The following is a 14,990-nucleotide window of genomic DNA, read 5'->3' on the forward strand; positions in this document are numbered from 1 at the left end:
TCAGCGCAGTCGGTAGAGAGCAACTGCGCTCGACCAAAGAATGTACACTAACAAGAAGCGACACTCAATAGAACGATCCATTGAAACACCGGCGCCCAGCAGCAGCCCTGCGCTTCCGCCATTTTGGGGTGAAAGCGAGTCGGCAGTCCACTAGTTTCTAGGCAATATCAGCTGCTTTGTTAAAACAACAACAACAACAAAAAAACATACATTAAAGCTGAAATCCAACCTGAATGATGACAACACAGAATAAAATACTATCACTACTGATCATCAAATTCTTTTTACAGTTTATTTTACACACTTTGTGTTTAAGTCTTCCACTTTTTTCACAAAACCTTTGCTCTCTAGAAACCCAGTCAGTTTGGGTTAAAATTCTTTAAAAGGCTTATAAACACTGTAACTAATACCAACATATGAAATTAAATTAAGGACATGCATCAGAAAAATTGGGAATGTTGGACAATAAATATATGAATATAACAGCTTGTTTTTGCAGTGTTGTCTAATGTCCGTTAAAGCAAAAGTGTACAAAAGTGGGAATTTATGCGGACACAGCAATGCATCATGTATTATAAGATCGTTATGTTTGTAGCGTGATCCATTAAAACGTACAATATAGCCTATTTCAATTCAGACCTAGTGGAGTAATACTATTATTATTACTCCACTAGGTCTGAAATATATTGTTCGCTGCAAACATGATGATCTTAAATTTATTAATTATTCCTTTACTATTAATAAATGTGTAAAGTTGCATACAATGGAAATACTCAATAAAGTAGGCTAACTACGTTACCTCAGATGGTTGGACTCCACAACTGGTAAAATAAAACATATATAAGACAATACAACATTTACTGTAGGAGCCATACAATTTACTGATGACTTAATTTAAAAAACTGTTCTATTGCGCTTCTGATTTGGCAGTGAAATTTGCCGATTTTGGGTGCGTAAGATGTGAAGGATTCTATGGTCCAGTTAGTATTTTCACCCCATAATGGCGGCCGCGCTACCGGAGCGCCATCTAGTGGCCGTTACCCAAAATGTATCAAAGTGTCGCCTCTTGGGTTCTAAGCTTTGTCGTAGCCTACGATTCAACAGGTGTCATCATCGTACAGTCTACATGCATGTCGTACCCAAGTTTAGTAGATCCATGTCCACAGTGTGATAAGGTAATCATCTTATAGGATCGCTAAAGTCGTGCAGTGTATCCAGGGCTTACTCATTGCGCGGCTCGCCAAGCTTTAATTTGTTGCTCGTATGGCAGAAAATAATACTGTGATATGACCTAACGTGAAAATGAGCGGGGCAGCCAGAAATCTCTCTATGTGAGCGCGCTGCAGTTCCATTTTTCACCACAGATTTACGTTGGAAATTTGTGGGGCGCTGTAGAGCTAGGGAGGGCTCCACACATCCTCCGAGACACTGGCTGCCCACGAATACATACCTGCCAAATCCATGTGCTACATTTTAATATATCCTGCTCACTTTACGACTTAAAATAGTCTAGAAAATCTGAAAAATGATCAACCATGAACACTATGAAGAGGAAACAGAGAAACCACCTCACCAATGAACATCTTGCATGCCTCGAATTGCAACAAGCAAATCTTTCGCTCATCCCAGCATTAACCTAATCCTGCTTTTTTGTTGTTGTCATTTAAGGAAATCATCTTGTCTCAATTACAAATTTGACTGGTAAATGATAAAGAAAGATTTTTTTCCGCCTTTTGAATTTATTACATATGTTCAGGGATGGCAGATTGATAAGCAGATATGCTAACACATGAAAAAATACTATAGTAAATTTACAGTAAATACTATAGTGTTTTTTGAACCATACTATAGTAAAGTACGTGAATTAATTTGTTGTGGTAATTATATAGTTGTTGTGGTACAGCACTAATGCTTCCTGGAGGCTAAGTGAGGGCTGCCCATGCAGGGCCAGTGCTAAGGGGCCAACCTTTTGCCAATGAGCAAATTCTCAAGGACCTTTTTTGGAGGGGTGCTCTATGTTCTGTCTCTCATGTGGGCACACAGGGTTGTGTATTCATTCATTCACCGTGCGCTCGTCTCGTGTGTTTTGTGAGTGTCTGGTTTATGGTTTCATTGGCAAGGCGTTCTTGTGTTGTTGTGTTCTTTGTAGCACGTGGCACGTGTTTTATCGGCCACATGCTTTCATGTTATGTTTTGTTTGAGCACATGGCTTGTGATAGTGTTCACTGGTCATGTACTCTTGTTTTTGTTTTGTATGGTGTGAGCACATGGCTTGTCATGTTTGTTAGTGCCATGTGCTCTCCTGTCTGTTGTTTGATACCGCCCCTCTTGTTATCTGATTATTGGTTAATTTGCCTCACCTGTCCTCCCTCATTACCTGCTTTGTATTTTCCTTGTGTTTGCAGTCCTGCGCAAGATAATCATTGTATGTTTACCTGTCCCTTGTTGTTTCCAGCCCTTGCCTTGCCTTGCCCTGCCCAATCCAGTTGGTCATGTTTCCCCCATGGGGTAGTTTTGTTTAATAAAAAGCCCATCTCTGCATTCTTGTGTCCTCATCTCATCCCTTCGCCCACACCCTGACAGTAGAAGAACACTAAAATGAGTTTACCCTCTGGATCCAGTGATGGAACAGTGACCTCTGACCCCAGGTAAGACACTGGCCATTTTAGCACTGACAGATGCTTTTATTCAAAGTGATTTACAGTGTTTCTAGTGATGTATGTCTTTGTGATTCAAGTAGTCAGGCATAATATTTTTTATTTCTTATGCACATGTTGTGATTATTTTATGATAATTTTAATTAATTTTCTATGTAAACCACTTTGAATGACAATTGTGTATGAAATGGGCTATATAAATAAACTTGCCTTATATTTTTAAAAATAAATGTTTTCACCATTTCTTACCTTCATCTCTAGCATGTACTCTGTTCAATTGTGGACTTTGTATTGCAGCAATTCTCATGTTACAGTCTCTATTAGATGAACTGCTTGTTGTCTTCCTTATTTGTGAATGGCTTTGGATGAAAATCTTCTGCTAAATTAATAAATAAGTGTAAATATGGTGAAGTCGAGTTATACAGTATAACTAGTGCTCTAAAATCAGTTGTTTTGTTTGTTTGTTTTTGTCAGTATCAGCAGGAGGAAGAGTCAGAGATCAGAGTCTCCAGATCCCAGCTGTGTTTCTCTGAAGAGTAACAGATCCATGATTCATCCCCCTGCATTCAGTGATGAACCAGTGACCTCTGACCCTTTGTTAGTATAAACAGTTATTTGGTATTGTATTGTAGTGCATTTCACATGAATTATAACTTAAGACTCAATGAAAAACACTAAATGTACTCTAAAACATGCAACATGCGCACTGCACAGGGGTTCAAGTTATGTCACCTTTATTTATACAGCGCTTTTTACAATGCAGATTGTTTTAAAGCAGCTTTACAGTGAACAACTCGAAGAGGGGCACTAAAATCATACCTACCCTTACAGAACAAAAATATATGGGAATATACTGCAAAATATAATGTGATATATTACATAAAACATTTCGATATATGGGAGACTAGTGCTTATATATTTTTTTAATATACTGCAATATATGCATTGACCATGTATGGCCATTTATTGATACATATAAAATATTTATAAATGAAGACAAAAATAGCATTACATGTAAGACACATGCATGTTCCTATTTAAATGTGAATGTATTGTACACACATATATACACACATTCACAGAATGAGTTACAATCAGTGGTTACAACAGACTTCTAGTTCCCAGCATGCTTTGCTGTTAAAGGAGAGTAAATGTTAAAATTAAGTGTTATTTCATGTGTTTTGCTCAATATTAATATAGGGGGAGATCTGTTAGTGTTTGATGTTCTATTATTTTGTAATTTAAAAGGTTTTCTGGTATGTGTGAGTTTTTGGGGTTATCATTGTGCTGAAGAGAGTCTGTGGTTAGGATGATGATTGGCCGAAAACCATTTATACTATAATTACTTTATTTAAAAGGTGATGTTTGTGTTCTCTTCAGCACAGTGATACAGTAGTATCTATGATAAATACTTTAGTACATGCAGGTGTACTTTTGTTAACTAACTTAACACAATATATTATTATGTATATTTAAATATTATGTTAAATAATTTAATATATTGATCATTCAAATATATTGTCTTTTTGTAAGGGTAGTATCCTATGTATTTCTGAAGGTCTTCCTTTTTTTTTTTTTTTTTTTTTTTTTTTTTTTGCTGTTCTTCTCTTTTTTGTTTCAGCAAGGGGGAGATACCTGGCCTGATCAGATCTGTGCCATCCTCTACATCCCACTATCAGACTTACATCAGGCAGGACAAAACTGAAGCAGTCCTGCAGACACACACACTGGAGACTGAAGACCTGCAGAGAGTCAAAGACCAGCACAAAACCAGCATGAAGAACAAGTATGAGAGATTATTTGAGGGAAACAAACTCCAAGAGAATGAAACCCTCCTGAACATGATCTACACACAGCTCTACATCATAGAGGGAGAGAGAGAAGGAGTGAATGAAGAACATGAGGTTTTACAGATGGAGAAAACAGCCAGAACACAACACTCACAAGACACTCCAATTGACTGCAGTGACGTCTTTAAAGCCTCACCTGAATCAGGATGTGAGGAGAAAGACCAAATCAAGATTGTTCTTACTAAAGGCATCGCTGGAATCGGAAAAACGGTCTCTGTGCAGAAGTTCATTCTGGACTGGGCTGAGGGAAAAGCCAATCAGGATGTAGATTTCATGTTTGTGCTTCCATTTCGAGAGCTGAACTTGATCCGAGATCATCAGTACAGTCTTCAAAGACTTCTGTTGGACTTTCATCCTGAACTTCAAGATCTGGATTTAAAGATTTATGAGGAGTGTAAAGTTGTGTTCATCTTTGATGGTCTGGATGAAAGCAGAATCACACTGATGTTTTCAGATGCTCAGAAAGTTTCTGATGTGACTGAGACTTCATCAGTGGGTGTGTTGATGTCAAACCTCATGAAAGGAGAGCTGCTTCCCTCCGCTCTCATCTGGATCACCTCCAGACCAGCAGCAGCCAATCAGATCCCCTCCAAATACATTAACCGTCTGACAGAAATTCAGGGATTCAATGAGCCTCAGAAGGAGGAATATTTCAGGAAGAGAATCAGTGGCGAGCATCAAGCCAGCAGAATCATCTCACACATCAGAAGAGCAAGAAGCCTCCACATCATGTGCCACATACCCGTCTTCTGCTGGATCTCATCCACTGTGCTTCAGAAGCTCCTAAAAGAAGATCTGAGTGCAGAAATCCCTCAAACTCTGACTGAAATGTACATCCACTTCCTGCTGATTCAGATCAACATGAGGAATCAGAAGTATGAAGAGAGAGATCCAGAGAAACTCCTGCAGTCCAACAGAGAAGTGATGGTGAAACTTGCTGAAGTGGCTTTCAAACAGCTGATGAAGGGCAATGTGATGTTCTATGAGGAGGACCTGAGAGAGAGCGGCATAGATGTCACTGATGCCTCAGTGTATTCTGGGATTTGCACTGAGATATTCAAAGAGGAATCTGTGATTCATCAGAAGAAAGTCTACAGCTTCATTCATCTGAGCGTTCAGGAGTTTCTTGCTGCTCTCCATGTATTCTACTACCATGTGAATACAACTATGGAGAATCTGAAGAATTTTATATCATTACAAGATCTACTCAAAGGTGCAGTAGATAAGGCTCTTGAAAGTGAGAACGGTCAGCTGGATCTGTTCCTGCGGTTTCTGCTGGGCGTCTCACTGGAGTCCAATCAGAGGCTCTTACAGGATCTACTGACACACACAGAGAACAGCTCAGAAAGCATCAGGAGAACCACACAGTACATTAAAGAGAAGATCAAAGATGGACATGGACTCTCCACTGAAAGATCCATCAATCTGTTCCTCTGTCTGCTGGAAATCAAAGATCAGACTCTGTTCAGACAGATTCAGGAGTTTTTGAAATCAGACAAACACTCAGAGAAGAAACTCTCTCCTGCCCACTGCTCAACAGTCGCCTACATGCTTCAGATGTCAGAGGAGGTGCTGGATGAGCTGGACCTCAAGAAATACAACACATCAGATGAGGGGAGAAGAAGACTGATACCAGCTGTGATCAACTGCAGAAAGGCTCTGTGAGTGTTTAAAATTTGAACATTTACAATAAACAAATTAATTTCTCTGTAGAAACACTAACTTGTTCAACTACATGTTTCTCCCATAGACTTGCTGACTGTAATCTCACTGCTCAGGATTGTGAAATTGTGTCATCAGCTCTACAATCATCAAACTGTGTCCTGAGAGAGCTGGACCTGAGTAACAATGACCTGCAGGATTCTGGAGTTTATCTGCTCTCTGATGGACTGAAGAGTCCAAACTGTCAGCTGGAGATACTGAGGTTTGTAGTAGTAATGTTTTTATATGTCTTATATCTGGATTCCTGATGGAGGTGTTTATTAATCCATGACTTTTATCTGTTGGAGTCCAGATACAGATGTTAGGGTTGGCTACCCCAGTTTTGAACATTACATTAATTTTCTCTTCATAAGTTTGGATGTTAAATGGATAGTTCACACAAAAATGAAAATCCTGTCATCATTTACTCCCCCTCATGTTGTTCCAAACTTCTATACATTTCTTTGTTCTGCTGTACACAAAGGAAGATTTTTGTAAGAATGTAACCAAGCAGATCTCGCCCCCCATTGACTACCATAGTATTATTATTTTTTTTTCCTACTATGGTAGTCAATGGAGGATGAGATCTGCTTAATCTGAAAACATTCTGTCTGTCACTTACTTTTTAAATGTTTTAAAATGGATCATCTGAGTATAATATGGTCGTATGCGGCCCGTGGGCCTCCAGTTACCCATCCTGAAACACATATAATATAGCGTTTAACAAATTTATTAGACCATCCAATGTAAGGTTTGTGCCACAGCTGCAAAAATATTTGTTTTAATTTTTCTGTAATGGTTAATCCACCAGTATGTGTAAGCTCTTTAGTAACAATAGTATTTCTAATGCAAAAATATAATTATTCTCAATTCTCAATTTATTTATAAAGCACAATTAAAAACAACTACAGTTGACCAATGTGATGTACAATGATGTAAAAGACTTATAAAAACATGTATACAATTATATATACAATTACAATTATTGTTGTTATCCATGAATTTTCAAATTTGCTGTTTTATAAGAAAGGCAGAAAAAAATAGTAAAGCACTTTAATTTTCATTCAGATGCCAAATTACAGTCCGTAACAACAGAGACTGTGGAAAAGTACATAAAAACAATGCCAGCAAGAATGCAAGCGTTTATCAAGGCCAAAGGAAGCCACACAAAATATTTAGTTTATGTATATACATATGCGTGTGTGTGTGTGTGTGTGTGTGTGTGTGTGTGTGTGTGTGTGTGTGTGTGTATCCATCTACAGGTTGTCAGGCTGTATGGTGACAAAGAAAGGCTGTGGTTATGTGTCTTCAGCTCTGAGTTCAAACCCCTCACACCTGAGAGAGCTGGATCTGAGCTACAATCACCCAGGACAATCAGGAGTCCAGCTGCTCAACCACAAACTAAATGATCCAAACTGCTCACTGCAGATACTCAAGTATGTGGGGTAATTGTGATGTCTGTATGTGATTTGGATCATATTGGACTAATCTTTTGTTAAGAAATCGTTTTTGTGTATGTTATTAATGCTGTATTAACACATTTGAGTTATTTTGTTTGTTTAATGTGTTAAAAATATTTTAACTCAATGAATGCAGCATAACTTTTTCTCAGTCATGCTTTGGCTAGCGTTACATTATATGATTATGCTCTTATTCATTCACATGCTTTTAAATCATTCAAGTGCCACACGACAAAAGAGAAGGCCCTGTTTGTGATTGTTCTGTCTATGTGACACACGGCGCACAGAAAGATGCGTGCTATTATCTTGCGCACAGACAGAGCACCAGAATAAGATTATATATTGTTTTGCTAATATGAAGTACTGGACATTCAGAATATATTGTGAAGCAGTTCTGATGCAGCAGATTAATGCTGAACTCACACGGGGCGTTGGCATCAACGCTTGATGGAGGGCATGTCTGAAGCTTGAGCTGATGCGACCATCGTTATAGTACAACAGCCAATCATATTACTTTCCGGTGTTGCATGAACACAATTGGCTAGCGTCTGTGATCTGATTGGCTGATGCCTGCGTTGGCACTTAAAGTTGAGAAATCTTCAACTTCTGCTGTGAACAACGCAAGTGAAGCGACGCCACGGAACCCACAATTCATTTCGTCAACGCATGGCATCACCCATTCAAAGTAAATGAGAAGCATTAATGCCAACGCCCAGGGTGAATGCAGCGTAATGCTTTCACAAGTACGGAAACCTAAGAGGCCATTCATTGTTATTTTTTATTACTTGTTTTCTCATGATCACAACTAGGGTTTTTTAATGTTTAGATCACGAGAAAACAACTTATGTCAAGATAATGAGAAATAAAGAAATAAATAAAATAATGCTGCATGCTTGACTTCCATAACAGGGAAACTAATGTTATGCGTTTTCCGCCGAGTGCCTGCATAGACATATAGAAACATTTTACTAATTATATAAGACTTGTAGCTTGTAGCTCGAGAAGGCGAACTATATGGTTTATGAAAGATGTTTTATATTAAGGATCATTTTGCATAGACTACACGGATGATAATGACACAGAATGTAATTTTGTCACAATATAGCTACTGTAGTCTATATTTTACATAGGCTACACATTTTATTCATCAGTTGTCTGAACTTACGCAACTGTAATTGCCGTCATTTGAGGCTGGACATGGGCTACAAGAATTATGATTAGTCAAAGTTTCTTAAGGCTAGGCATAAACCATGTTTCGCATTCTTGTGCTACAAGTCTTATATAATAATTGATGCTCTTCAATGTGAATAGCGCAGAACACAACCAATGGCATGCGATCAACAGCCTATATATTTTATTTTAAATCTCTTGCATGCTAAATTTCACGTGTATAGTGTAAACCTTTGTCATAAAAGCTATTAAAGTGTCATAACTGCACTATAGTCAACCGAAGAGCAGAGAGAGCCGAATACGTAAGCTAGACAGTGCTTTACATTTGGTGATTTACAAGTGTATTGTTTTTTATAGGCTATCAACCACACGACATACAGAAGCACATGACTGCCACGGCGTATATATTGTATGAGCTTTATATTAATGAGGCTATTTTACTGATCTTGTACAAGCAAAGGAAATGTGTTAACCTGAAGTGATGACTCTGAAGACTTTAAACTTTATAATCTTTTTATTAACCACAGACACTGTAGCCTAATGCTGTCTGTCATTAGCTCTTTCCCCGTTATTGACGAGTTATCTCATCGCTTCCCCGACAAAGACAAGATTTTATGGCTTTCCATATTTTCATTATTACACATCTCCTGAACAAGTACAGAATCTCCAGATCAAAACACAGCTGAAGATGCAGAAACGAGTGATTTTCACATGTAAGCAGATGCATATGAAAAATAATGTGATCATAAGCAATAAACAGCATATAAATGACAACTGCCTAATGTTACGAGTGAAATGTCGATCCAGGAAGTGGTAAAGGACTGAATCTTTGGGGGTGCTGATGGAAGTGATCTACTGCATTTGTGCTCTGATCATCGTTCTGAATCTGATCCACATGTAGTCTTTGATTAAAAACATGATTTTCTCAGTTTTGTGCTCAAAATGTTGCTTTTTCATGAAACTTACCTACATTTAAGTGTTGATTAAAAAAAAAAGAATGCTTGACGCTAGAATAAAACATTTTTTTTTTTTTTAAAGAGGCTCTGTTTCTTAATTTGATGTATTGCATGTTCAAATGATCAAAAACATACTTTTAACACTGTGTTGGTCTGTCAAGTTCAAATGCAGAATTTAATCATCTTTCTCCAAACCCTGCTGCTGTTGCTCTTTTTTACAAGAGTGAAATGATTTCATTGGATGTTAGTTATCAGTCCATTGTACTTTGTTTTTGTCTCTGTATAGTTTGGACCATGGAGGACATTTCAGGATCACACCAGGACTGAGAAAATGTGAGTCTGTCCTCTCCTTCTAACACACATGCACACAAACAAACACACCTATGCATATTTAATGATGTTGTAGATGTTCTGATCAGTCTTTCTGTGTTCAGATGCCTGTGATCTCACGCTGGATCCAAACACAGCACACACTCAACTCCTCCTGTCTGAGGACAACAGAGAGGTGACGAGAGTGAAAGAGCATCAGCCGTATCCTGATCATCCAGACAGATTTGAGAACTGTGAGCAGGTTCTGAGTCGAGAGAGTCTGACTGGACGCTGTTACTGGGAGGTTAAATGGAGTGGATCGGGTCATGTAGCAGTGACATATAAAGGAATAAAAAGGAAAGGAGGCAGTGACTGTCGGTTTGGACTCAGTGACAAATCCTGGAAAATTTACTGCTGTGATGATAATTACTCGGTCTGGCATGAGAATAAGAGCACAAACATTCCCTCATCTTCAGCCCGCTCTAACAGAGTTGGAGTGTATGTGGACGTGTCGGCCGGCACTCTGTCCTTCTACAGCGTCTCTGACACACACACACTCACACACTTACACACATTCAACACCACATTCACTGAACCCCTCTATGCTGGATTCAGGGTTCATGAGGCCTCAGTGTCTCTGTGTCAGATTTAACATCCTCCTGTGAGGAACCACAGAGACATCAGTGGAAGGCCATTTCAATGAAGAGGTTATTGTTATTAATTCAAATTGTGACGTTTGTGCAATTGCAAGTTAAAATTAAAAGCTAGTCTTGCCATAGATGTAATTGATAAGATTATATATTGTTTTGCTAATATGAATGAATTACTGGAAATTCAGAATATTTTGTGAGGCTGTTCTGATGCAGATTAATGCTTCTTAGGGTGCTTTCACACTTTATTTCCCTATTGCCTGGTCCAAACCTGAGTTCAATTGCTCCCCCTCCACCCTGCCCCTGCTGGACTGTGTTCATTTTATATTATTTGGGTCTGAACCGCGGTGCATTTGTGCAGTCAAAGCAGCAGCTGTTTAACCTGTTGCTCGGTAACAACAGCACGAGGGAGGTGGCAAAATGCATAGTGTTCCTCAACTCACTTTTATATTTAGTTTTTTAACTGTTGGTTTTGTTTCTAGCACATAAAAGCACTTGCATCTATCTGTCGAGAATGCAAATGTTCCAAAGTGTTCAAACATTATCTAAAGCACCCTTAAACTCTCCATTAAACAGGACAGGTAATTATAATAGTTATATCTATTATATATTCACATGAGCTAGATAAGCTACAAAAGGGTCTTTTTTTTTTCCTGAACATTTCATACCATTTCATAATTTTTGAATTTTCAATCGTTTTGCCATCCCAATTTTTGTCAGCCCTCCTCTGAAGGTTATGAAGGTCTGTAGGTCACTGGTATCATGTATTGTCTGTTACTCTGTGTGTGTTTCTGTGCAGACTTCAGTTCATCAAAGGTGATGATCTGCAGAAACACTCTGGCTCTTCATTTGGTGTGATCTTATAAAAGCTACTGTAGATGTCCTCACTGTTTCAGATGATCCACAGACTCAATTTCATCCTGCTGGATTGTCACAAACTGTTACAGTTAATGTGTTTTCTCTCTGTTCAACTATGTAGGTAACATCTCTTCTTAAAGGGATAGTTCACCCCAAAATGTAAATTCTGTCATCATTTACTCACCCTTAAATTGTTCCAAACCTGTATGAATTTCCTTGTTCTCCTGAACACAAAGGAAGATATTTTGAAGAATGTTTGTAACCAAACAGATCTGGGGCACCATTGACTTCCATGGTATTGTTTTTTTTCTACTATGGTAGTTAATGATGCCCCAGATCTGCTTCTTTTTAAAAACATTCTTCAAAATATACAGGTTTGGATCAATTTGAGGATGAGTAAATGATGACAGAATTTTCATTTTTGGGCGAACTATCCCTTTAATGATTGATTATAACTGTAATGACAAACTTTTGCCGCACTAAAATTGAATTCATGTTTTGTTGTCATTTTTTTCTGTTGTCTTTGCAAAATGTCTGCTAGCTAAAAATCTAAGCAGTTTGTGTTTGTTTTTTGTTTTGTTGCTACTTTGACATGTTACATTTTATATTTATCTGTCTTTATTTATGTAAACATTAAACATTGAGATGATGCAGTGATTTAGTGTGTATTTAAAGCATGTGTCTGTGGACAGACGTCACATATTTACACAAGCTAAATATGAATAAGCTAAATTTAAGTTACAATTAATGGCAAAATATAAATGTACATGACTGAATCAAGCTGACTTCATTAGGTTGTATTAGCGAAAGTAACTTTAGGGTGAAAATGTCTCTTTACTGTAACATCTGCACAGTGTAACACTGGGTTACTGGTTTTCTTCAATAAATCTTTGCACATTGTGAATCACATTGACTGTGTCACGTTACATCTGTAAAGTTCAGATTGAGACTGAGAGATTCAGACACTAAACATTGAGATGATGCAGTGATTTAGTGTGTGTTTAAAGCATGTGTCTGTGGACAGACGTCACACTCGCACTGTCTGCTCTCCATTTCATGTGTCTTTCTGATTTCTCAGTCTGTTTTCATTCTTCATCTTCATTGGTTCTCATGTCATGAGAGAACAAAACACGAGGAAAGATGGAGGACTGAAGTGTCAGATACATAGAGAGATGATTGTGCTGTTCTGTCAAACAGATGGAAAGGCTATTAGTGCAGCATGTAAGAAACATGAACACGAATGGCACGTAACACTGCCCTAACAACAAAGGTGAGAAAGTGTGTGTGATGCTTCTTAGCAGATACTACGGTAACACTTTACAATAATCATGTACTAATACCTGAATTAATAGTTACTTCAACATGAACTCCTGATTAATGAAGATGTGAACTAATAATGAACAAATGAAGAGCGATCCTTAACTACGACAGGAGTCATAAGGATTCATGCCTGAAAACAGCAGCCTTAACTACATGTTAATACATGTTTGATAATTAATGCATTAATTAACAATTAGGGTAAACTAAATCAAACAGTCTTTATAAGAAGGAAAAAGAAATTTTTGGACTTTGAAATAAATGTAAACAATTTATTATTGTCAGAATTTATACTACTGACATCAGCAGCTTCGTTATGAACATTACTGAAATTCACGGGATTAGTTTGTCATTATTTTCACTGACAAACATATAAAATACTACATACACTAATAATTTATCTTAAAAGGTCTTAATCAGTTTTGTGATATTCTTTCCCATCAAACTAAACTGTGACTTACAACAGGAATTCCCGAGGAATCATTTCCCCAAAAATAATCAAACAGGAATCATGAACGTTTGCTGGGTATCAGTAGTTTACTCTCCATCTGTGATGATACTGTACCGCCATTCTCTGAATTTTTGAAAAGCCACACAACATCACTTAACTGGACTCAATACTAGTTGTACTAATACATGTGTATTTGATAGTAAGTTAATGATAAATCATGAGCTGAATTTGGTAGTTAACAGTGAATTAATTATGATGTGCCCCCCCCCTCAAGTAAAGTCATGACAAAATTATGCATTAACAAGCCATTAGTTGATGTTAGTATTAGTTAATAATGAATTAAGTATGATGTTCCCCTCAAATAAAGTGATGACACAATGATGCACTTACAAATCATTAACTAATATATGAATAAACACTAAGAGTGCCATCCTGATTCCTTCACACCCCTCCACAAAAAAAAAAAAAAAATTATTATTATAATTAATTTTTTTATATAATTAAACATATATGGACTTAAAAGCAAGCCATAAACATACCTGTAAAGACACACGTAACATTTACATGTAAAATAGGGCGCGTTCACAAGCTAATGCTAATCGAAGCATATACATTCAAACGACAAAAATACAAATACAGTTAATAACTGCATATAACCTCCTGAATATCCCAATAAAACATACATGTAAAAATGTATTTAATTATTAATTCGGTTTACCAAAGCAGTCAACATTTATTAGTTTAAAATTACCGCTCTTTGCCGAAGAAACACCTCAAGTGCTACTAATGAGTGTCCCACCAGAAACAAACCCTACATACTTTACTTCCGGGAAGAAACTATGACTATTTAGCTATGACTAAATATGAACTATAAAAATCAGAAAACGATTTAGATCAAATTAAATGTATTAGTGGTAGTTAGTCTATTTTCCACGTTTGATTAGATGGATCTATGTAATTAATGGCTAAATATGTGCCATTCCAATTATTTGTCACAAAGCTGCAGATGGCAGATTATGATTTACAGTTTAAATTATGGCAGTAATCACATGTTTAAGTCCAAATATTTATTTTTCCTTCTTATAAAGACTGTTTGATTTAGTTTACCCTAAATGTTAATTAATGCATTAATTATCAAACATGTATTAACATGTAGTTAAGGCTGCTGTTTTCATGCATGAATCTTTATGACTCCTGTCGTAGTTAAGGATCGCTCTTCATTTGTTCATTATTAGTACATATCTTCATTAATCATGAGTTCATGTTGAAGTAACTATTAATTCAGGTATTAGTACATGATTATTCATGTACTGTTATTGTAAAGTGTTACTGATACTTATTTATAATTATTAAATGCTTGGGTATCGCAGCCCAGTTCATTAAAGGGGAAGCTGAAAGAAGCTCTTCATTCAGCTGAAGAGACTTTGTTGACATTACAGAATGGTACGTCACGAGATAGCAAAATCTCCAAGTAAATTAAGGTGAGGCTTGTTTCCACAGATGTTTACTTTACAAAACTTTAGCTAGCTTTTCAGGACACACCCAGCTGAGGACTGTAGGCTAACTGGTTAAACAAAGTATGAATAGTCATGTCTTAGTTTAACTTGATGC

At 37.2% G+C, this 14,990-nt stretch overlaps 1 protein-coding gene and 1 long non-coding RNA gene across 3 annotated transcripts in view; one reads left to right on the forward strand and one right to left on the reverse strand.

The window, feature by feature from the left end:
* The window catches only part of LOC127505286 (NACHT, LRR and PYD domains-containing protein 12-like), a 90,811-nt gene extending 78,291 nt beyond the window's left edge, over positions 1-12,520 (forward strand). The window contains exons 3-8 of the mRNA XM_051880855.1: positions 3,132-3,254; positions 4,279-6,168; positions 6,258-6,431; positions 7,471-7,644; positions 10,081-10,127; positions 10,229-12,520. Of these exons, the coding sequence (XP_051736815.1) occupies positions 3,132-3,254; positions 4,279-6,168; positions 6,258-6,431; positions 7,471-7,644; positions 10,081-10,127; positions 10,229-10,755 (2,935 nt within the window). The 3' untranslated portion in view covers positions 10,756-12,520. The remainder of the gene's footprint in view (positions 1-3,131; positions 3,255-4,278; positions 6,169-6,257; positions 6,432-7,470; positions 7,645-10,080; positions 10,128-10,228) is intronic.
* LOC127508729 (uncharacterized) overlaps positions 1-14,990 on the reverse strand; it is a 227,056-nt gene that overhangs the window by 204,127 nt on the left and 7,939 nt on the right. Inside the window, exon 1 of one of the 2 annotated variants that reach the window (XR_007928887.1) lies at positions 5,250-5,315. The exons of the other annotated variant lie outside the window; for it this stretch is intronic. This is a non-coding gene — a long non-coding RNA (uncharacterized LOC127508729). Of the gene's footprint in view, positions 1-5,249; positions 5,316-14,990 lie in introns of those variants that run through there. 2 annotated transcript variants of the gene reach the window in all.

Source organism: Ctenopharyngodon idella, chromosome 1 (genome assembly GCF_019924925.1).
Source record: "Ctenopharyngodon idella isolate HZGC_01 chromosome 1, HZGC01, whole genome shotgun sequence".
Taxonomy (NCBI): domain Eukaryota; kingdom Metazoa; phylum Chordata; class Actinopteri; order Cypriniformes; family Xenocyprididae; genus Ctenopharyngodon; species Ctenopharyngodon idella.